Source organism: Trachurus japonicus, chromosome 12 (genome assembly GCF_045865225.1).
Source record: "Trachurus japonicus isolate A0001 chromosome 12, Traja_1.0".
NCBI lineage: Eukaryota > Metazoa > Chordata > Actinopteri > Carangiformes > Carangidae > Trachurus > Trachurus japonicus.
The window spans coordinates 27014059-27038666 of record NC_140918.1 but is presented as its reverse complement, the minus strand read 5'-3'; the positions used below and the strand labels follow the sequence as shown (position 1 = coordinate 27038666).

Here is a 24608-nt window from a genome sequence, read left to right as displayed (position 1 = left end):
AGTCTATCAGCACGCCAAGGTTTCGGACTTGGTCTTTAGTTTCTAAAGACAGTGACTCAAGGTGTTTACTGACAGCAACCCTCTTCTCTTTATTTCCAAAAACAATGACCTCAGTTTTTTCTTGATTTAACTGAAGGAAATTTTGGCTCATCCAATTTTTGACTTGCTCTAAACAGTGACATAATGACTCTATTGGACTGCAGTCATCTGGAGACAGTGCAAGATATATCTGTGTGTCATCTGCATAATTATGATAGTTGACATTAGAGTTCTGTAGAATTTGACCCAAAGGCAGCATATACAGGTTAAACAGAAGGGGTCCAAGGACTGACCCCTGAGGAACTCCACATGTCATAGCCACTCGATCGGATTGATAACTACCAATGGTCACAAAATAACTCTGTTCCTCTAAGTGGGACCTGAACCATTTTAGGACTGTCCCACTGAGTCCTGCCCAAGTTTCCAACCTGTCCAGCAGTATACTGTGATCCACAGTGTCAAACGCAGCACTGAGATCCAACATGACCAGAACTGACACCTTGCCTGAGTCAGTGTTCAACCTTATGTCATTTAACACTCTAGTAAGAGCTGTTTCTGTACTGTCGTGAGGTCGGAAGCCTGATTGAAATTTGTCAAAGAGTCCACTGGAGTTCAAGAAGTTGCTGAGTTGATTAAAAACCACTTTCTCAACGATCTTGGCTATAAAGGGAAGATTTGAGATGGGTCTGTAATTGGTTAAAATGGTAGTATCCAATGTTCTCTTTTTTAAGAGTGGCTTGATGGCAGCTACTTTCAGGGGTTTAGGAAATGTGCCTGATTGAAGTGAGCAATTTATTATTTGCTGCAGATCTGTTTGGACAGAGCTTATAATAGTTTTTAAAAAGTCAGATGGTATTGTGTCAAGACAACATGTCGATGTTTTAAGATGCTGAACTGTTTCTTCTAAGGTTTTTTGGTCAACTGTATTAAACTCTGACATTACAGTTGATTTATTCCTAGGTGATTTTAGGGATTGCATCATTGTATTATTTTGCTGATTTGTGTTGATATTTAGCCTTATAGATTTGATTTTTTCATTGAAAAAGTAAGCAAATTCATTGCATTTTTCTGTGGAAAAGAGTTCTGAAGCTATCTCTTTTGGGGGGGTTGTAAGCTTATCAACCATAGCAAACAGAGCACGAGTGTTGTTGATGTTCTTATTAATCATTTCATTAAAGTGTTGCTGTCTAGCCTTGAATAACCATGGTTAAAATTACAAAGACTTTGTTTGTAGAGGTCATTGTGGATTTGAAGTTTAGTTTTTCTCCATTTACGCTCAGCTTTCCTGCATTCTGTTTTCAGAGCCTTTACCATCAAAGTGTTCCTCCATGGTGTTCTCTGTCTGGTCAAGGTCATCTTAGTTTTAAAAGGTGCAATGGTATCAATGACATTTGAGATTTTGCAGTTGAAATTATCCAGGAGTTCATCAACTGTCTCTGCACTCACAGTTGGTGACATGACTATAGCCTCCATAAACTTAACACTGGTATTCTCATTTATGAACCTTTTCCTAACAGATACAGAGGGTAACTGCATGTTCGGAGTTATCTGTAAGTCAAAGAACACACAGAAATGATCAGAAAGAGCCAAGTCCTTGATATCAACAGAAGTAATGTCAACACCTCTACAGATAACCAGATCCAGAGTGTGGCCTCGGGTGTGTGCGGGCCCTTTCACATGTTGGGAGAGGCCAAAAGTGTCAAGAAGAGAGCAAAGTTCTTTGGCATTTGTGTCCATGTTATTGTCAATGTGAATGTTAAAATCCCCTGTTATGATAAAAAAAGTTGTAGTCAGAGCAGATAACTGACAGCAGTTCGGCAAACTCATCAAAGAATTTTCCTGGGTATCTTGGTGGTCTGTAAATAATTAGGAAGAGAACTTTTGGATCCCCCTTTACTAAAAAACAGAGATATTCAAAAGAGCTAAAATCACCAAATATAGTTTGCTTGCACTGAAATGCAGATTTAAAAATGGCAGCAACTCCCCCGCCTTTCTTACCACTTCGACACTTATTCATAAAACTGAAATTTGTTGGTGCAGCCTCATTAAGAATGGTAGCACAGCTACATTCAGTCAGCCATGTTTCACTAAGAAGTAAGAAGTCTAGATTATAGATCATAATGATGTCATTTACTAACAAGGATTTGTTGGCTAGTGATCTGATATTAAGTAGAGCTAACCTTGTGGAGATAACAGGAGACGCTGGTGAGTTTCGAGGTTGACAAGCTATACTCACTAGATTGGTAGATTTAATTGAACCCTTTTTATTTCTCACCAGTTTGATCACTTTTCTGTTACCCGTCACCACAGGGATTGAGAAAGCTGCCTGAACTCCATAGGGCCCTGACTTTTCCTGGGAAAGAGCATTCTTGATATCAGTATTGCAGCCTGGACCCGGCACATATCATTCAGACTCAATGATATGATGATTCAGAGGAGGTGGGAGGGCTCGGTTGCTTTTGGTCGAGGGTTGTTTCTGACACGGTGGAATGGGAGGGGGTGGACGATGTGGGGGGTTAATGGGGGAAAATATGAGACCCTGGCGTGGTGTTAGTTGGATTCCAGTAGTGATGAAGATTAAAAAAAAGTGCTCTGAGAATTAGCTTTTGCTTTAAATAAATTGATTTAATCCTCCTCAACCTTTTACTTAAAATTATTATTTCTAAGTGAGAGTCAAGTGAGTCGAGTCAAATGTGTTACTACTGTCAGAAACATACAACAGGAGTCAGTGGTGTGCACAGACTTTTTGAAGGACAGGGGCAAAAGGACCCCCCCCCCCGTGCACACCACTGTTTTGAGTGAATAAAGTATGATCGTCTTCCTGTTCCTGTTGACTGCAGCTTCTTCTTCTCTGGTCTCAGATCAGATTTATGGACGTTTGTGTTCAGTGGTGTTCTCGTGTCTGTGTGTTTTCCATCTTGGGAAAACTACAATGGCTGTAGTATTACTCGTGGTATCACCTAATTTTCCATTAACGTTATGTTTCTTCCATGTGAAGCGGTAGGTGTAATGTTACATCAACATATGCATCTCATCCTGTGCGACCCTTTTCATGTTGCATATCCAAGATGGCTTACCAGACAGGCCGCGTCTGGTTTTTATCAATAGGGGATAAACATTGCACACGAGCTCAACCATAAACCTCTGCAACCATAACTAAACGATCACGAGTGGCTTTTCTGAGGGTCTCCAGATCCCACAGATGGCCAGTCCGCCCCTGGGTGTTGATTGATATTTGACGACTGGTTAAGCAATGTTATCCACCTGATTTGGTTTGGAGATCAGATTGACTGTGTAAACAAGTGTAATCAGTGAGAGGAGCCCCCCCTGGTGTAGGTATGTGATGTCAATGAGCTACTGTAACCATCAGTATTTGACACGTGATGAGATGTGATAAAACCGTGATGAGAAATATTCTGACAGTGAGTCACAAAGCACAGAACTGATTTAATGTTTAATAAGAAACAACAGCGCTGAAGGTTTTCATGGTGTATTTACATCATCTGAAGACACTCCTAGACCTAAAAGCAATGCATTGTGGGTAGTTATGCATACAAGTGACAAAATATGACACTTAAAAGTTGTTCTTTTCTACTCAGCACTATAACCATGTGGAACAGATGGCTACATATATCTGACATTTTAAATCATGTTTGTTAAAATATAAATGTGTATACCATATACTGTCAGAGTAATCCATGTCTGTAATTAGCAGGGATTTCCCAAATAAATAAGAAATAATCTTAGTGTCAATATAAAATACAGAAGTATGGCCACCACTGAAACACTGTTCATGGGGCAGCAGGTCTTTGTCATCATATGCTGAGTCTACATACATACATAAGAAACTATGGCTGATTACAGAGCCCAGTAATGGTTATTTACTCTTCATAGATCTGTTCATTCTGGAGGAGGTGACAGTCTTTGGCAGGTTTTTATAAACTCTGTTCATGTTAGTAGACAAGTCTGTTTTCAAAATCACACACACAATGAGGCGGATCACGTGAACACAAGCAAGTGGGTGTTGAAAAAATAAGTGCGTACATACATACAGTCTCTGGAAACTGTGACAGGTCCAGTTAGGACAAAAACAACTGCCTGTACAGATAAAGGAATAATTAAAGCAGGTTACCATCAGGTTCATATTCAGCTGTTTCTTTAATCCCAGTAAGCACAAGTCAGCAGCACATGACGTCTTTACACAAACAAATGAATCAGTCTTTAGTTCAGCGCGCACACATACATACACACACACACACAAAACCAGTAACACACTGGTGATGTATGACAACTGCTGGTCTTCAACCACCTGAACCGAGTCAGTGTGTGTGGACGCCTGCCAGCACGGACACAAATGAAACTTTACTCTCTACAAAAGACACTTTCAAGCATTATGGGAAATGTAGTTCTGCAGCATTGAGCCTGACCAGTGCAGGTCCACATTGACATTCAAACTTATAAACTTCAAAATGCAGATAGAATAGAAAATCTCTGGCGCTTGTGTTAAGCTCATAACTGAGAGTGTTAGTAACAATAAAGATTTCACCGACTGCATCAGGAGACCAGGTCATGTGTCGCGTCGTAGTCCGCTGTTTATAATAAAAACATCATCTTCTCCCCCCTCTGGACTAATGAACACATCAGTCCAGATGTTCAAGTTCAACCCACAATCAGCTCTCAGAGGGAACCAGGTGAAAGGGGGCGGAGCATGCACCTTGAAAGCACAAGACTTATTGAAAACAGTGGTGTTGGGTGGTGGTGGTGGTGGTGGTGGTGGTGGTGGTAGTGGGGGAAGCGCTTCCACCTGCAGAGTGGTGCAGCCAGCGAGTTATTTTGGATTGTTTAACTGGAGGATAAAGACGGTGAGTATACGGCCCAGTATGCACTGCTGCAGTTCCTTTAAGCAGACCAAACAGAAAGGCACCGTTGATATTTCTCTGCACGCTGCTACATACCAGTGTATGGCACTTTTCCTACAACACATGAACACATGTACTTTTTTTTTTCTTCTTCTTCTTTTTTTTATTTTTTATAAAACTCTTTATTCACTACGTCACTAAAATAAAAGTTTCATTTTTCATTTATCTTTAAAAGTCTTTACACAGCAAATCATTTATAGAAAATAAAGGTTTAATAGTGATTATTTCTTCTTCTCCACAACGTAAAGAACTCTGCCTTTTTTCTTTTTTCTTTTTTTTTTTAACTTTACACAGCAACTGGATGTCGGTGGGCGGAGCTGGACGACCTGACCGGTGATGCTGGGTTAGTCCTGCCGCCGTCCACAGTCCTGAGCTTCAGGGCCGCGGCGCTGTCCTCGTGATGCGGCGCGTGACCGTTGGGGACCGCCGCTCTCTTGGCGCTGCAGTCACCGATGTTGTTGTTTGTGTGGATCACCTGCTCAGGTGATGCTGAGAACACGTGGTCGTCGTGGTTACCTGTATAGTTTGTGTCCTCTTTAGTAAACAGTGGGCTGGGCGGTAAGCTGTGGGCCACGTGGCCGTAGTTGTAGTGGGCGGAGGTCCTCTTCTGGTCGTCCCGGCTGGAGGACTTGCTGTGTGGTTGACGCCTGTTTGACAGCAGCAGGGGGCGCTCCTCCTCCCCAGAGGGGCTCAACGCCACCGAGGGGACGGACATGGCCAGGCTGGACAGGGGGGCCGACATCTCTGATGGAGGGGACACCGGAGTCACAGGGAAGGTCTGGGACACTGGAGACAGCTGAGTCGGGGTGGTCGTAGAAGATACCAACCTGCAGCGGACAGATTCAACAATTCATAGTTTTTTAAGTACCACAGCTGAAATAAAGACTTTATTGATCACATCCTAAGATATTGTAAAAACCGTCTTTGATGGATGTAAACTGTCTGCAGGGCTGTGGACATACGTCATCCACCCGCTCTCTAACCTGATTATCCTGCTGAAGGTCAGGAAGCTTAGAAAACCATCGCAGCGTAAAGGTTGTCAGTCTGTCAGACGCCCGATACAAACACACCCATCACCTCCACTCTGCGACTACATCACTACAGATCAGGGGATTTGTTTTCAGCTCAGCGTGGCTCACAACGCTGGCAGCATCTTCATTCATTCACCTTATTCATGACACCATTCGCCTGATCGCCACGATCATCCAGGACTTTGTTGACTTCAACGATTCCTCCTGTCACTCATTAGCCACTCAACTTTTTAGAACGGTGGAGCAGAGTCGCGAACTGCTCATAGGCTCATGGAAGTTCTTGGTTTCCCTCATCAAACTCATCAAATACACAATCCAACTTCTCTGAATCTCTCTCATTGACAAGTTGTTACGAGAGAGACTGCTTTTGCAGTTATTATTGCCGTTATTATCTCATAGTGTGGTGAATGTGCAGGTCACAACTTGTCCACCAGAGCGTTTTGGAGTTTTGGATTGTGTATTTGATGAGTTTGATGAGGGAAACCAAGGAATCCCATTAGCCTCCGTAGCGTAGCTCTGAGCAGCTCGCGGCTCTGCTCCGCCCGTTCTCAAAACAGCTTGCACCGACAATTAAAGGTAACGAACCTACTCCTAAAACTATAGGATATGGCAATGGGCCAATTTGCCAAGATGTTGAACTATCCCTTTAAACACCATATCACCACACTCATTGCTAAACTAAGAACAATACTTCGCTCACCACAGGAAAAGAATTGTGGAGGCACTATTTTTTAATCTGTTTTAGACTATGGAGATGTCAGCTATGGAAGAGCTGCTAGTTTAAGTTTGATTCTACTGGATGCTGTTTACCACTCTGGCTTACAATTCATAACCAATGATTCATATATCACTGCACTCCTTATTGAAATGTTAGCTGGCCATCTCTGACAGTAAGAAGACAACAGCATTGGTGTCATTGGTTTTCATCATCTCTGTTAATTCTGAAATCATAAAACATTGGTGCCCGCTCACAGAACTGGTTGTTGCTTCATATTCCATTTGTCAGAACTGAGCTGGGTTAAAATGTCCTTCTCCCACAATGCACCTCACACATGGAACAATCTGCAGAAAATCTTAAAGTTGGAATCTCTCCCATCAGTACAGCAGTTCAAAATCCTCGTCTCAAACCTGGTTTCACTGGATCGTAATTGTTTTAATTGTACTTGGTAATGATTGTTGGACTGTGTTCACTGTTCTTACATGTTTTCTAATATTTTCTTTTGTGTAAACTCTTGTTCTTCTTTGATATGTTTGTTGTTCTCTCGACACCATTGTAAATGAGGATGTTCCTCGATGGTCTTCGAGAATAAATAAAGGTTATAAACTCATCTCAGTTCTCACAGTCTCCCCTTGATTAAACTCTTGAAGGTACGGCTATAAATCCAAGAAGGAACCAGCAGCAGCAGCAGCATCCCCACACAGGGAGGCCCTCAGCTGGCTCAGGTGCCCACACTAACCGCTGAGTCATCATGTCTGCTCTATGTGATTCATTCATCATGTGCATTATATAGTAGCACATATGCACAGTATACTATAGCTCCATCATAACAAACCCACAGACGGAGGCCAGCGGCCGTCTGACCCTGATCTCAGTGCTGTTAAGATACAATAAAATAAACTTGCATACTGTCACTTTAAATGTACTTTCTGTTGCAGCAGCCAAGAGCACAATAAATCCACCGGTATCTTACCAACATCAACAACCACACTGTTATACAGTCACATTTTACACACTCTGGTTCATATTCACTTCTACTGAGGCCAGTGCAGTGCGACAGACTGATTGGAGGGTGTGTGTCCTCCTGGTGTACCATCACCTCCAGAGTTCCCACTGAGTGGATATTGTGCACACATGGCTAATAGAAACCAATGTCACTTTGAAGCTGTATTGATTTAATCAGCAGCAGAGGCAGCAACAATTGAAGTTACAACTACAGCATCATGTGATGATGTAGTTCATACTGACACCATTGTACCCAAACAGTCTGCTGCAGGAGAAAGACTAGTTTGCATTATTTGTTATTAGATGTTTTTGTCATAATTTGTTTCATCATATTCGTTTTCGTTGTGCATTTCCATATACAAGAGGAAGAAATGTTCTTTTTTGTCAATCAGTGAAACACCATCGAAAAATCAAATCAAATCAGAATACCGGTAATAAATATCATAATAAATATAAGCATGAACATCATAAGAGACTATAGAAGTAAAAATAAAATCCATTCTCTCAGTGCATCACTTCACTACAGGTTTCTTGACAGATGCCTATAGCTGCCAATGGTGTATATGAGGGAGGACAGTTCATTTATGAGTCTTACAGCCTGTGGAAAGTAGCTATTCGTTTTGCAGCTGATGCTTCTGTATCTTCTCCCGGAGAAGATGTGGTGAGAGGGATTATATATTAGTATATTTGTTACAGATGCTTCATTCTTCCAGTGTATTCACAGACATGTCAGTGGTGGCAGCAGAGCTCAGTGACGCTGATACAGTACAGTCAGTGGTCAGGCTCATGTTCCAGTAGGTGATGTGGTGGAGGAGGGAGGAGGCTGACCCTCTGGCGCTGTCCGTGGTGCTGAAGCAACAAACACATTCATACACCCTCCTCGTCCGATATTATATTGTCTCTATAGATAAGTTCTCTCAGACTTTGGCTTCCTGGCTGTTGTTGAAGTTAAATGTTAGTGATCTTTGATTTGCACAACTAATGACGTAAATATGACATTACTGAGCAGGATAAAAAAACTCAGCCTGTCTCAGGCGCCCCTTTGGACATTTGACACCTGTCTGCCACAGGATGTGCGACATCCAACCCAGCTCAGTGGCTGTTTATATGGGCATGAACATGAGGTTTGAAGGGTGGGGCGTTCCTCCCCGGACAGACTCACTGCTCCCCAAGCTGCATTCACTGCCTCATTGTCTGAGCTGCACAGGCACACGGGACAGGAAGAGGGTGTGTCCACCTCTCTACAGTCATATCTCAGGGAAATGACTACAGGCTCATTTTGATGTTTAAGGCAGATAAGTGGGGTCAGGTCAAGGCTGAGAGACGAGCAGAGAGACGCTGGTCCTCTGCTGCTCCCTCATCCACGGAGGCACGGACAGGAACTGCTGGGTTAGTTCCATCACAACATCCCTCAGGCCGGCGGTGACCAACAGCAGCCGCCTGTTCAAGTGGCGGAGCAGGTAAACGGCCGAGATAAAAGACAAAAACACACCCACCGCCGCCCAGTCTCAGCAGATGTTAGTGGATGCATTTGTCTCAGGCTGCGTTGTGCTGCCTGGACCAGTATAAATACAGATCACTCACCCAGGTGCAGGAGGGTGCAGCTCCGGTGGCTATAAATAGTTTGACGCAGAGCGAGCAGGATACCACACCAGTTTGTGAGTATTTTAAGAGCCAGAAATATGAAGCTGCTGTAGAGACAGCTGTGCTTTTACTCTGACACACAAACATGTGGATGGTGTGGACTACATCCTGGATTCAGCTGTACTGTAGGTGACCTTACAGAGGGACAGGAGGTTCAATGATCCATGGTCCTTTGTACAATGATGTTCAAGCTGTGATGTTTTGAACTCCCTGCATTATATTAGTTGCCTCGTAAATCAGTTTTCTGTGCTCTTATATTACATATAATTAACAGATGGTTCATCCATTCATATGCAATTTTTTTAAATTGCTCCAGTATTGTCTTCCCAGGTGACTCTCACACTTCACAGTGTGGTAGTTTTTGTTACTGTTGTTGGTTCTGACTAAGACCAAGACACTGACTCTGTCAATCATCATCATAGGAGACACGAGGGACTCATGTAGAGGAGTATCTGCAGTCTGATGTGCTAATGAATTACTTTTACTGATAATTGTGTCTGAAGAGCTGCTGCTTCATCTGATTTGACCCACTGTGGTGGAATCTGAAAGACACAGTGGTGGGATGGTCTGTGATAGTAGTCTGGTGTTGACTGTCACATTAAGAATGATGCTTCTGGTCTATGGTGGATATGGGGAGGATTAATGCAGCAGTTGTATCTAACCAGGAGATTGGACCCATGATATAAAGCAAGAGCATTTTAGAAACGGTGCAACTTTTAATAGATGCAAATGGTTTCAGCCTCGGTCATTTAAGAATGAAACCAGACTGACCTGGATTACAAACACAGTGAGTGACATGGTTGGCAAAGTGAAGGATTCAATAGACTACACTACCCTCGGTGAGAAAGCATCCAATAACTTTTACAGAGTCATTTTCACTGAATACAACATCTCAGCCTGTGAAGACAAAGTCAGATTAACAATAAAGATTATTATCATTATAAATCAATCCATCTATTGGCTATACTACTCATTCTTACAGGGTTAAAGGGGATGGAGCAAATCCCTGTTGACACCCTGGACAGGTTCATTATCATAATCATTAGTATTGTAAATATTATTATTATTAGGAGTAGTAGTAGTAGTAGTAGTAGTAGTAGTAGTAATAGTAATAGTACTGTAATAGTAGTAGTAGTAGTAGTAGCCTAGTAGTAATAGTAACAGTAGTAGTAGTAGTAGTAATAGCAGTTGTAGTAGTAGTAGTAGTTGTAGTAGTAATTGTATAGTAGTAGTAGTTGTATAAGTAGTAGTAGTAGTAATAGTAGTAGTAGTTGTATTAGTAGTAGTAATAGTAGTAATAGAATAGTAGTAGTAGTAGTAATAGTAAGAGTAATAGTAATAGTAGTAGTTGTAGTAGTAGTAGTAATAGTAAGAGTAATAGTAGTAATAGTAATAGAATAGTCGTCGTAGTAGTAGTAGTAGTAGTAGTAGTAATAGTAATGGTAGTAGTAATAGTAATAGTAGTAGCAGTACTAGTGGTAATAGCAGTAGTAGTAGATGTAGTAATAGCAGCAGCAGTAGTATTAGTAGTAGTAAGAGCAGTAGTAGCAGTAGTAGTAGTAGAAGAAGTGGTAGTACTACTACTACTACTAGTAGTAATAGCAGAAGTATTCAGGCAGGCAGAAAACACCATACAGTACAGGTGATTTAGTGTTTATTCTGCTTTAACTCTACTTGCTGTGTGGCTGTGTGTTAGTTGTGTTGTTGTCCTGCTGGTTCTCTCTTTGTGCGGAGGAGTTGACATCAGTCAGTTACCTTGGTTAAGGCAAGTCGCTGTCGGAGTTGAGTTTGTCTTGGCACGTCTTTGAACGAGCACTTAAGTCTCTGGTGCCACCAGTAGCGTTCAGACGACCCCGGCCGCCCTGTGTGGCACTGTGGCTCTTCTCCGCCAATGACATCACCGAGACAGACTCAGTGTCTGACACAACACTGTTGGTCCAGTCATTACTCCAGCTGCAGAGACAGGGAGGGGGGCGTTTACATGGAGAAGGTTGCAGACAGGCCTCTAGACCTTTATGACATAAATATCATGTGGGTTGACCTCAGTCCCACTGACTGATGCAGCAGGTTGTTGCTAATGAGGGCTGGGCAGAAAGTAAGAAAGTGGACCCAACAAAAATGTGCACTCACTGTAGTAATCCCATTAGATTCTACAGAATGACTTGATGCAGTGGAGGCACAGCACAGACCCAGGATCAGTCTGTCTCCTGCTAACTGCTCATTGCAGATTTGCTTTGTCGGAGCTAAGATCCACAGTTTGATCTCCCCGAGGCTCATGTCTTCAATCTCTGCTCAATGAGCAGATGCCTCCTCAACTATACAACTGACATCTGCCTGCCTCAGATTACAAATTGGGCAAATCAGTGGCAGAATTTATATTTATTTATGGGTTTAAACGGAGACCTTTGACAGCTTTCAATGTGGTAGAAAACATCTGGATTTATAGCCTGTACATTAGGCTAATCAAGATGACTGTTCATCATTTCAGTCTATTGTAAGATCTGAATCGTTCTACTATTCATTCCTCTTCAACCTGTTCACCATTATCCAGACAGAAGAGAATACAGTTATTACATATAATAGTAACATGGAAAATCATATACAGGAATTTCATTGGTTTTAAACACATCATGCTCCTGTCATGAGCTAGTGATGGTTTGACTTCTGTGCTTTGTAACCAGAGTGGTAAACACACTGGACCAAAGAAACCTTCAGGGCACCAAGGAAGTATACTGGTCAATTTTAAAAAATACAGTTTATATCTCTGATGTATAATCATCTTACAGCCAAAACTGTCATATTAATAGTATTAAAAAGTTGGGGGATTTTTAAGTCAGCAACGGAGTTAGCCACCTGATGCTAACTCTGCTGCATGTAGAATCAGCTGATTTTTTTCTAACAGTTGACATTAATCAAACATGTTCCCATGTCCGACCTGAAACAGGCACTCACTCACTGGCTGCTGCTCGGAAAGAGTGCAGTCAGCAGTCCCCGTTTGGTGACACTGTGGGTTTCATGTCCCACAGTGTCCAGTAGGCTACTAACTGGTTGTCAGGTCCCTGGGTGGGTGTCACCCAGGTCAGAAAGGTGAAGGAGTTTAAAATAGTCTGTTTCTGACTTTAGACAAAAAAAACTAAAAAAAAAAACTAACATGTGGCTCCACCTCTTGAATGGACTGAGGACTAGCAGTCCTCTTTGTAGTATTACAGCGTGTGCATGGACAGTTCCTTATCAGGGAACATAAAAGGCCACAGGGCCACTCCACCACAGACCAGTCAAGACCACAAAACACCAGACACATTTCATCCATTTGAGTTTATACACCGGCTAAACCGTCAACTGACAACAACATATCATCAGCATAACGTGGCTGTCATGTAGACTTTAGCATAGACTTCACTGTAATCATGCTGTGTAAACTTGGTCTGAACAGCCCATTGAGCAGCTGGGGCCAAAAACTAGCACAAACGACATGGTCAAGTTTTTATGACGATACAACATCAGAGAGAAAGTGAACAGCAGGAACAGAAACGTGTCACAGTCAACAAGATAGAGGACATCGCTGTTGACTGTTGAATAACTGCACACACTCCTCCTCACATCTACAAAATGGCTGTGGACTAGAAGTTCTGAACCAGAGGCAACACTGGAACAGAACCTGCACCACCGTCTCCTACATCCATCTCCTCAAACAGCACCACAGCATGTAGTTCAGGACCACTAGCCTCTGTAAGAGCTTTATAGCCACAACCCATTAGACTCCTCACCTTGAAATGAACATACACACACACACACACACACACCCCTGCTGTACATACAGTTTAAACTGCTATAATTCAATACGTTTCTATCTCCAGCACTCAGATGCTTATATGCTGTTGTTGTCAGTGGCTAGCCTACTTGAGTGTTGTTATTTATTGTGCACGTTTAAAGTGCATTTATTAATTATTTATGTCCTCTTGTATTGAGTTAGAAATGTGATTTTGTTGTGCTGCGCTTTTAAATGTCAGTAAAGTTCACAGTGACATCATCATGTGACCAGACTGAGGATTAATGGCCTCAGCTCCACTCAGTGAGTCACTGACTTCAACAGAAGATCTAATGATATACAATGATCCACAGCCTGCAATTACGTTACCTGATGTTCTGATTGATCCTGGTGTTTTGAAACCTACTTTCAGCCACAAATCCAGATGTTTCCTGATCTAACAGCTGTCATGGTGGTTTTATTAGTGTTCATTTTTATTTGTATAACAACAGTGAACAAAGAGCAGAAGTTGAGTATCAGTCTGGATTCTATATCCTGCCCACACCTGGCATTATCTCTGCCTTTGGACAGTATAGAATAGTGTGGGACATAGTGGACATATAGTGACAGCTGAGCTTTATTCATTTATTGCAAGTTTATGAGTTGCAATAGTCAGTCAGAAAAGCCCAACACTCAGCTGACCAGTGGTGCCACTCCCATTCACTCATATCAAACAAGCTGATAAAAAGTTCACACCATACTCCATACTCCCTCAAACCAAAAACCAAAATCCACCACAGTTTCCATAACATGGTACAACCTCCACTCCAGCTGACACATGCACACGAGACAACACTATATTCAACAGTCATGTAATCCAGCTAATTCAGTGCCAAGTTCAACAAAGAACCCTAACCCTAACCCAGTTAGATCTTAATGAGGAGCCACGGGTCCACATTTCTATGTTCTGGGGCTGTATTCACACTGTAGCACCTGCACTGACAGTCCGCTGCTCTAACTATCAGAGTCGATCATGTATCTTAAAGGCATAGTTCAACATTTTGGCAATTTGACCCACTGCTATAATCCCTATAGTTTTAGGAGTAGGTTCGTTACCTTTATTTATCTGTGCAAGCTATTTTTAGAATGGCGGAGCAGAGCCACAAGCTGCTCAGGGCTACGCTACGGAGGCTAATGGGATTTCTTGGGCTCTGTAGCGTAGCTCTGAGCAGCTTACGGCTCTGCTCCACCATTCTAAAAATAGCTTGCACCGACAATTAAAGGTAACAAACCTATACTCCTAAAACTTTAGAGATTATTGACAAAATGTTGAACTATCCCTTTAAAGGAAAAGGCGTGAGTCAGAGATGAGGTCACCAGTCATGGAGGCCTATACTGAGCTTTTCTCACCATCAGACTGAACTGTACTGAACAGTAGCAGCAGAAAATACTCCAAAGTCGCACAAACTGCACCTTCACAAGTGGAAATATTTTTATACAGGCAGCTGATGCTAAACCTGGACAGCTACAAACCAACTTCCTTTCTTACCTTTGGCTGGAGATGTGTGTGAGTGTTGTGGCTTCATGCGCAGATAAGGCATATTTGCTTGTGGAGAAGGTGGTCTCTGTCTCCTTCTCAGCTGCATGCTGCAGGGTCAGCCCGTTACATTGCTATGGAAGAGGAGCAGATCGAGAGCCGATGTGAATGCAGAGGCTCAGCAGGGTGCGGGTTTTTGATTTGATGCTAAGGACTAACAGCGTACATTGGTGAGCTGCAAATCTTGAAGAGGCAAGTTAGAAAGCTGACGTCCTCTGGCTGAGCTAGCCTGGTTGGAGCCGGTACCAGTTTTGGTACTGTGGTTCCTCTTGTTCCTCAGGCTCTGCCTCAGACGGTCATGGAGCTTCTTCCGCTGCTTCCTGTTTGCGAAGAAACAAATTAAACTGTGAAGCAGCCAAAATCACAACTGGGCAGCATATCTGAGGGGAGAGTCCCAAATGTACCAAAAGAGAAACATTTACCCCAAATGTCATCTAATGTTATAAAGACTGAGTGTATTAATAATTAATAGTTAATATGTTACTGAAGTAGAAGAAAATACACTTCATGATGTTGTTATTGTGTCCAGTAGCACCACCAACTCCCCAGACTTCAGTCAGCTCATTTAGTTTGGTTAGTATCTCTGCTTGTTATTATGCAGATGATGCTGTTCGTTACCGTGGTGAACAGTGGATGTGTCACAGCTTTCTGCAGCTACGTTACAACAGTCCAACATCTGAAATGTGACATTAGGCATCACCTGGATGCCAACTCGCAGCTGGGTCACTTTTCATACCAGTAAAACTGGTAAACAAACACATTGGTTCAGTTCCTCTCACCTTGACAACAACAGCATCATATTAAGGCTCTGGTGCTGAGCAATAACGAATTAGGATCAAGCATCAACCTCTGAAGCTGAATAATGAATCTAACACTGGAGTGCCAAGATCTGCAGTTCCTCTATTAAGGGATATTTCAACATTTTGGCAAATTCTTGCCATAATCCCTATGGTCTTTGGGGTAGGTTTGTTACCTTTAATTGTCGGTGCAAGCTGTTTTTAGATTGGCCGGGCAGAGATGTGAGCTGCTCAGCTAATGCTGTGGTTGTTTTCAAGGTAAATGCATGGGTAAATGCAAAGCCGGCGATATGTGTTCCTATTGGGGGCAGATGTTTTCAGCAAGGAGTCTCTTTTTGGCACAACACCGGCTACGCATTTACCTCGAAAACAACTCTGTCTCGTAACATTCCATCATTATATCATAGCGTGGTGAATGTGCAGGTCACAACTTGTCCACCAGAGCGTTTTGGAGTTGTTGGATTGTGTATTTGATGAGTTTTGAGGGAAAGCCCAGAAATACCATAAGTCTCCTTAGCGTTAGCTGAGCAGCTCGCATCTCTGCATGGCCATTCTAAAAACAGCTTGTACCAACAATTAAAGGTAAGACTATAGGGATTATGCCAATTTGCCAAAATGTTGAACTATCCCTTTAAGTCTGGCTCCAACAGTGAGTCATTCCATAAAGTCCCATGTTAAAATGTTATAGAAGAAATGATAGCAAAAACATAAGCGTTTACAACCTGGTGCAAACAACAGCTCATTTCCTCCTTTGTACTGTTTATATAACCCACCTTATTACATTTATTAAGATGAGAACTCCTCTTCAGAAAATCAGTGATGTCACAAAGGTAACGCCACCAAGGCTCCACAGTTATGTGACTGTGGTGGCTTCACTACACTGCTTTCTGTCTGTCAGTCTTTAACTGTCACTTTAAAATCTGCTTTTTCTTTTACATATTTTATTGATGCATCTTTGCCCTCATTTGCTCTTTGGTGTGTTTGTGCGTGTGTGAGGGGGGTTGGGCATTTGAGGGCACTACTGGACACTATAATAAAAACAAGGAGTGCACTTTGAGTTATGAATCAAACATAAAAATGTGATTTGAATTACTTTGTTTTGCAGTAGGCAACCACACACATGATTCCAACGACTAGGAGTGCAATGCAGATTCCTGATATTGTTAAAATACGTTTCTGATACAGCTCCTCAGCTTCTGAAAAAGAGGACAGTCCACTCTTAGAAGAAAGTGGTCTACAACAAACACAGACACACACAGACACACACACACATAAAGACCATTCAAACCATAAACAATGAGAAAGGGCTGTGTAAGGAGGTCATTACAGTTAATGCACCTTCGTATCGGAGGTTTGCTGCTGTTGATATGACAAGACGTCTAACCCTCAGAGCGAGGACACCCTGTGACCCCCCCTCTGATCTGTGGTTACTTAGGCTGATTGTTTACCCCTCACTCTGACCAAAGCAATAGCGTGAGTGTTAAAGTGCTACTCCAGTGATTTAATGCTGCACCTCCATGAAGTTCGGGGACATTTGAGAGCAATGAAAGCTGCAGACACTGAGACATCCCGACTGACTGACAGGCCCAAATATGGGTCAAGCTTCAGAAACACATGGATCCTACAATTCCCATAATGCACTCTTTGTAGTTGTTTCTTCCTTTTCGTAGACACAGACATGTGGAGTGTCCCTTCAATATAACGATCCGATTACATGCACTGACAGAGAACCAAAGCAGTACATTACAAAGGGTTTACGATATAACATGTATAAGTTATTGCATTTACATTAGGATTAGTGCATTTGTTAAGTTGTTTCTTTCTGAAAAGATCATCAGCTGATATTTACATAAAATATAAGGTATTTTAACTCCGACATTTTAATACTGGAAATATCCAGGCATCCAGTCAGCTGTCAGAGAGACTGGGCTCTACTGTAAAATGCACCTCACCACTACTGTGTTTCTGTTCAGGGATGGTGCTCCAGTCAAGGAGGTGTCAGGTCTGACAATGCTGCGTCTCTTTGGGGGACATCCCTGAGGTAACTGAAGTGGTCAGTCGACTCAGAGAGAATATACTGTAGATATACCTGCCCTCTAAACACTTTATTTCCCTTCACCTCTCTTTCTCTGGTAATGCCTTCCTCCTGAATCATCTGCCTGTGAGTCATGTTTGTTTTTGCTCTGTTATTCATTCGTTTCTATCTTCATTCTCTCTGCAATGTCCTGCTCTTCAATTATATACTATAGCCTATATATCTATCTCCAACTTTTATGTTCAGCCAATCACTATGAATTATTAAGTTTTTTCCCTGGTGCCAACCACATGGTTTTCTGGAAATGAAACATCCAGTGGTGTCACTTACTGTTAACACCACAGTCTACCTGATGTCAGACACTTTATGAAAGGACCCTGCCCTAACTCTATCATGTATCTACAGTATATATTTTAATTATGCTGCTTCTGCATGGCTCAGCGCAGGTTGGGAACACACATGTTAGTACATTTATGCAGATTAAAAGATGGCCCTGCCCTCAGCGCGATGAGAGGAGGCAGAGCTGCTACAAGGAGGAGGGGATATGAGGAACAGCTGCAAACATATACAGATCGTCTGGAGGAGGTGGAGACAGGGAGGCAGGGGGCGAGAGGTGGATGGAGGACATGATGCCGCTCTACTGTTTCATGCTGAACACTGGGTGCAACAGAGGGTGCAGGGAGGGAGAGCTGAAGGGAGGTGAACATACAGCACCATGTCCGTACAGCCTCTGTGGCTTTCAGGGAGGACTCAGGTAAACTCAGCTTGGACTGGTTACCTGGATCTGAATGGTACATGTGGCATTTGATGTTAACACAGCAACATCTACACACACAAACACACACACAACGTGAATGTATATAATGCAATACAAATGGACAGTGTATGTGTGTGTCGGTAGAAGTTACTGTTTTGACACAAAATGCCACATGTGTCATTTCATATTTAAATATGTATATATAAATTGAATATATATACATATAGCTAAATCATATGTATAATGGTCTGGGCTGTATGATCCCTTCATCTGGACGTAGGTTTAGTAGAGGGTTGTAGCTTACAGTCTTACATCTGCAAACTAAGAGGAAGGAACAGTCCATACCCATAAATTCAATCCCCAGATGTTCTGTCAGTGCAGAAGGTGAAAAAAAAAAGAAAATTGGATTTTACAGATGAGCTAGTATTTATATTGATCACATGGCTTAGGTAAACTTAACACCGTCAATATACACAAGCCTAAATACTTAAGGTCCTGTACAGTCAGTGAGCACTTTACTAGGAACACCACACCAACACTATAGCTACTCATGGATCCACCAGATGTTGAAACTTTCCAACGCTCCATGTTGACATGGCTGCATCACATCAGTTCTGCAGATCTATCAGCTGAACATCCAAGCTGCTGATCTCCTGTTCAACCACATCCATAGACTGTAAACCACATCCCAAAGGTTCTCCTGGATTTAGGTCTGGAGACCTGGGACATCACTGAAGACTGAGAAAACCCGACACTCGGCCAATGATTGACTGGTATTAAGAAGAAAACCTTCCTCACACCATCACTCCACCTCCACCAGCCTGGACTGTTGACTATGCTGACTATGACCATCTGCTTCCTGAGCACAAATCCAGATCCATCATATCAGGTCTTCATCTGTCCACTGTTGGTGTCTGGGTTCTGCTCCTGGTGACAGGAAGTGGAACCTGACGTGGTCTCTGCTGTTGCAGATTGGTTCAGAGTGTTGATCCCTCTGAAGCTTCTCACCACAGTTGCACAGTGGTTATCTGAGTGACTGTAGCCCCGAGCAGTCTGTCCACTCTGACCTCTTTAATCAACAGAGCTGCTCCTGTTCACTAGTAACTTGCCTTGAGATATTTTTCCTCACCTGCTGCTGGATCCATCATGGTGGATGATTGGATAACTGCATTAATAAGCAGGTGTACAGGTGTTCCTAATAAAGAGCTCACTGAGTGTAAATATACATAAATATATATATATAGTACCTGAATAAACATTCAGAGTCATCTGAAACTGATCCTAAAGGTACAGGAAACATCTAATATCACACGTTTACAAACCAGGTTATGTTTCTATGGGATGCAAATATAATCATGCCATGTGGTGTAGGTTACTAAGGCAATACACATACACATACCTACATACTTTATACACCGTACAAATTGTTAAGATAATTAAAGAATATCACAACAACTAACTGTTAGTTTTATCCATCAGGAACTTCACATAAACAACACAACCAGCGCTGTCACCGTAGCTCTGTAGTTGTGTTGATATTGGACTGATCTATAAAACTACACTGTTCATCCAGTGACCGACTGACCCACTCTGAGGCAGAGAGAGGTCGATGTCAGGTCACTGTTACTGTACAGCTGCACAACAGGAGCTGTGAAACATCACTGTATCTACTTTTTCTGTGAAACTGAAACAGAAAGTAAACTAGAATCACTGCCTCATGGTTGTCTGCTTCATCTTTATCCAGAGTAACATAAGATATGAGCCATCCCTATACTGCTCATCTGTGCAGGGTCATGGGGAACTGGAGCCAATCCCAGCTGATACTGGCACTGGTCTATAAGGACCAACATACAGAGAAGAACAAGCTCACACATTCACATTCACACCTACAGGCAATTAATAGTCGGCAATCAACCTTCTGTACATGTATGCGTCATGTGGACTGTGGCAGGAAGCTGGAGAACCCAGAGAAAACCAACACAGGCACGGGGAGAACATGCACACGCTTAAAGGGATAGTAGCATTTTTTTAAAGTGGGGTTGTATGATCTACAAATAGCCCCTAAGTACTTTAATTGCAGTAGAAGACTCTCTGCACTCCTCCCGTGTGCAACGCCAGCCCATAGCCCTGCCCAGAGATTTACAACATACAGTGTTGTGAACAGACCCAAAGAAACGGCCTATTTTCGCGGCCTAAAAGAGGTTTTACCTGGAAAAAAAATACACAGTTCCATTGTTCGCTATAATATAATTTTTTCCAGCCCTTCAAAGTGCAGAAAAAACGCAGTTTTTATTTGGACCTAACCAACTCACGTATCCCTCCGCCCAGGGTTAGCACCCGCCGATCAGCAGTTGGTTAGGTCCAAATAAAAACTGCTTTTCCCTGCACTTTGAGGGGCTGGAAAAAATGATATTATAGCGAACAATGGAACTGCATTTTTTTTTCCAGGTAAAACCTCTTTTAGGCCGCGAAAATAGGCCGTTTCTTTGGGTCTGTTCACAACACTGTATGTTGTAAATCTCTGGGCAGGGCTATGGGCTGGCGTTGCTAACAGGAGGAGTGCAGAGAGTCTTCTACTGCAATTTAAGTACTTAGGGGCTATTTGTAGATCATACAACCCCACTTTTTAAAAAAAAGCTACTATCCCTTTAACAGACCCCAGACCAGGAAATCGAACCTGGAACAGTGAGAGGTGACAGTGCAAACCACTACACCAGTGTTCACATGCCACCATAAAATATATTTTTTTTAAATATCTTGAGCTAAAAACTCTTTTATGTTCATCCCGAAGTCCGAGTCAAGATCACTGTGACCTTGACCTTCGATCTTTACAAACCAAGATCTTTCCTGAGTCTCAGTGAGGTTCAGTCAAATGGCTTCCATGAGAATCAGACTGACAGACGGATGGACAACCCAAAAAGAAATTAAGAATTACAGACTCACTGTTTCCTGTACCTTTAAAATACTGACAAATCCTGTACTGTCCTGTACTGCGATGAATCACCTGAACCGTGATGAAACCAGTCGATGGCAGTGATGTGGTTTGATACATGCACCGACACCAGAGTGATCGTGTTTGGACTGAGCTGAGCAAACATGCTGTGATCATCAGGCACCATTGCAAACACACACACACACACACACACTTCAGCCTCACTGCTGTTTCCCTGCGCTGCATCTGATCTCCGTCACACTCACATCAGTGTGTTCACGGGTCACGCTGTCCTGCAGATGTGAAGACAACCTGGTGGCTGTGGAAATGACGGTGGGGTGGAGTGATGTTGTTAGAGGAACTGTGGGGAGGGGGATGGCTGTTCATATCTCTGTGGATGATGGACCTAAACTAAGAACCTGAACCCAGACCAGCCTTATATATAAAACTTTAATGAGAGCAGTAATTGCTGTTTAGAGGCCAGTGACACTCAGTCTGTCCTAATTAGTTTGGAGGATTACAGGTTTAACAGTGCAGTCCTTCTTCCTGAAAGCTGATGATGAGACACTGTGGCTCATTCATAACTGTGTGACACTGTGTGAAAGTTTGATTTGAGGCATTTAGGCTTTCTTTCTTTCTTTCTTTCTTTCTTTCTTTCTTTCTTTCTTTCTTTCTTTCTTTCTTTCTGCTCTACTTCTGAAGATCACTGTACAGTAAAACCTGATGTCACCAAAACGATCAAAGGTCCACACAGTCACATGATGACCAAAGAGTCAGTCCACTGATGAAGAGACACAGGGACGCTCTGTGGTTGGACAGATACAGGAGGGACAGGTCAAGGACAGAGAGGACACACATACAGGAGGACAAGCTGTACTATTCTGATGTTGTACATGAGGCATCGACACAGACGTTCACTGCCGCCATGTTTGGACAGACACACAGACACTGTCCTGTCAGTGCAGTCGTGATTTCCATTAAGGAACAGTATATAAGGTAGCTAAGATCTCTCTGTGCTGCATCTTGTCCCAGTGACATGTGTGACAGGTTTAGGAGTTGGCAGTTTTTAAACTCCACTCCATCTCTTAAAGGGATACAGTAGTTCAACATTTTGGCAAATTGGCCCTTTGCCATAATCCCTATAGTTTTAGGAGTAGGTCTGTTACCTTTAATTGTCGGTGCAAGCTGTTTCTAGAATGGCGGAGCAGAGCTGCAAGCTGCTCAGAGCTACGCTACAGAGGCTAATAAGATTTCTTGGTTTCCCTCATCAAACTCATCAAATACACAATTGAGACAGAGTTGTTTTCGAGGCAAAAACAACTCGAAAACAACTCTGTCTTGTGACGTTCTGTTATTATCTCATAGTGTGGTGAATGTGCAGGTCACAACTTGTCCACCAGAGCGTTTTGGAGTTGTTGGATTGTGTATTTGATGAGTTTGATGAGGGAAACCAAGAAATCCCATGAGCCTCCGTAGCGTAGCTCTGAGCAGCTCGTGGCTCTGCTCCGCCATTCTAAAAATAGCTTGCACCGACAATTAAAGGTAACGAACCTACTCCTAAAACTATAGGGATTATGGCAATGGGTCAATTTGCCAAAATGTTGAACTATCCCTTTGAAGTTCAATTTTAAGGTCTTTTGACTGACTCCAGAAACTCCTGTGTCTTCAGTCTAAAACCAGGTCCAGGGGGAGCCTCATCGTGAGGAGCCAGTTTCACATGATGGGCAGACCTGCATCCTGATTGTCAGACATAATTCAGACACACCACAGCAAAAAAAGACTCTGCCCTGTTCTCCCTCTATAATTCAGCTGATAGTCTTGTTGGAGAGGTTCCAGCCGACCACACAAAATGGTGGCTCCTCACTTTGTGGTGCTGACTCAGCTGACGGAGCTGACTGTGCTGCCCCCTGACTCAGCTCAGACTCTGACCTGGAGTGCCTTCTTGGCAGCCTCTGCTCCACGGAGGAGGCCTGCTACGTACGTCCCGCTCCGCTGGAACACATCATAACTGGAGGTGCAGTAAAGTTTAGTGCTGCCACCTCCTCAGGTAAATCTCAGACGGTAGTCAGGGCCTGTGACCTCTGCAGCTTCAGATGCTGATGCTGCGCTACAAGGATTAGCTACAGTGTCCTCTGGTGCAGTCGTCTCCTCACTGGGACAGTGGAGGAGTCTCTCTATTTTAAGACTTCAAACTGACTTGTTCCTCAGTTCCTTGTTACAGTTACGGAAGGAAAAAATCACCTTCACAAAACTGGCTGCAGGAACTCAGGGTCTGAATATCTATAATGAGATCCGCCAGGCTCCAAGTCCCTCACTTCTAAACACTCTGATACATTAGTCTGCACTCACAAACCTGAAGCTATAGCTGCCTGTTATGGATTTTACACATCTACTTCTGTCTATTCTTATTCTTACCCTAACTCTATTAAGTAAGGGGGAGCTGGTTGACCACTGTCAGTAGCAGCATCAAACCTGTGGCTCTTAAAGGACAGATGAGGAACATCAGTGAAGGTCGCAGCAGCTGGATCTGTAACAGCTGTTTCACCACCAACAGTGAACAACAGTGGTTCTTTGTGTGTTTGATGTTTAAACTAACACCTGCACCAGGTTGTGTGACTGAGTCCAGTTTAACCTGTCAGAGCTCAAACAAGCGGCTGTCACCGGACTGGAACAGGTTCTTACTTAACTGTTTAGTATTGTGTCAGGGTGAGGAGATGTTGACTATCACCAACTGTGTATGTGTGTGTGTTTGTACACTGGCATGTCTACACATGCAGCTCTAAGCAGCTGAGTTGAGGCATAAGCTGCAGCTCTACAAATTATTGATAATTTTGATTGATCATTGACTGTGTAGTTTGAAACTCTATGTACAGTATCAACATCAGTGTTTGTCCTTGTCCGATGAATGTCATGTGTATATATGACATATATATATCTATAACTGGACAGTCTGAATGGATCACTGGTTAGCAACAGGAAGAATTACTGCATCTGCCTCCAAATATCATTAAAAAGAAGAACTGCACTGAGAAGGCATCGTCTGTCCTTCTTTGTGGTGTAAATGTGATCTAGATCAGTTCCTTTGACAGTTTGAACCATGTTGATGGGCAGGTATATACAGACTGAAGCATACAGTAACTCTGAGCACACACAGTAAGGACCGGAGCACTGACAATTTGCAGATCTTCCAGTTGAAAAAAAAAAAAAGTAAGTGTTCAAATGTAAAATAAGAGTTGTCTAACTTCTACAGCAGCACATGCAGCTTCAACATCCAAAATAAAAGTGATCACAGAGTTCAACATGCAGGAAGGATCTGGGCTGCACAAAAACCACAGGTCTATAGGAGGAAGAACTAAAAGAGGAGCACAGCACAGGAAGTGTTAATC

General features: G+C 42.7%; 1 protein-coding gene across 8 annotated transcripts in view; it reads right to left on the bottom strand.

Moving 5' to 3' along the window:
- Nucleotides 1-3474: 3474 nt before the first annotated feature.
- The window catches only part of nrg1 (neuregulin 1), a 36370-nt gene continuing 15236 nt past the window's right edge, over nucleotides 3475-24608 (bottom strand). For 2 of the 8 annotated variants that reach the window (XM_085794021.1, XM_085794023.1), the window contains exons 4-7: nucleotides 16592-16694; nucleotides 14868-15021; nucleotides 14654-14775; nucleotides 3475-5785 (exon numbers count right to left, since the gene is read on the bottom strand). In XM_085794021.1, coding sequence (XP_085650147.1) covers nucleotides 5245-5785; nucleotides 14654-14775; nucleotides 14868-15021; nucleotides 16592-16694 — 920 coding nt within the window. In that variant the 3' untranslated portion in view covers nucleotides 3475-5244. Of the gene's footprint in view, nucleotides 5786-11111; nucleotides 11310-14653; nucleotides 14776-14867; nucleotides 15022-16591; nucleotides 16695-18635; nucleotides 18660-24608 lie in introns of all 8 variants that reach the window. The other 6 variants (XM_085794025.1, XM_085794026.1, XM_085794020.1 and 3 more) reach the window with 6 other exon arrangements.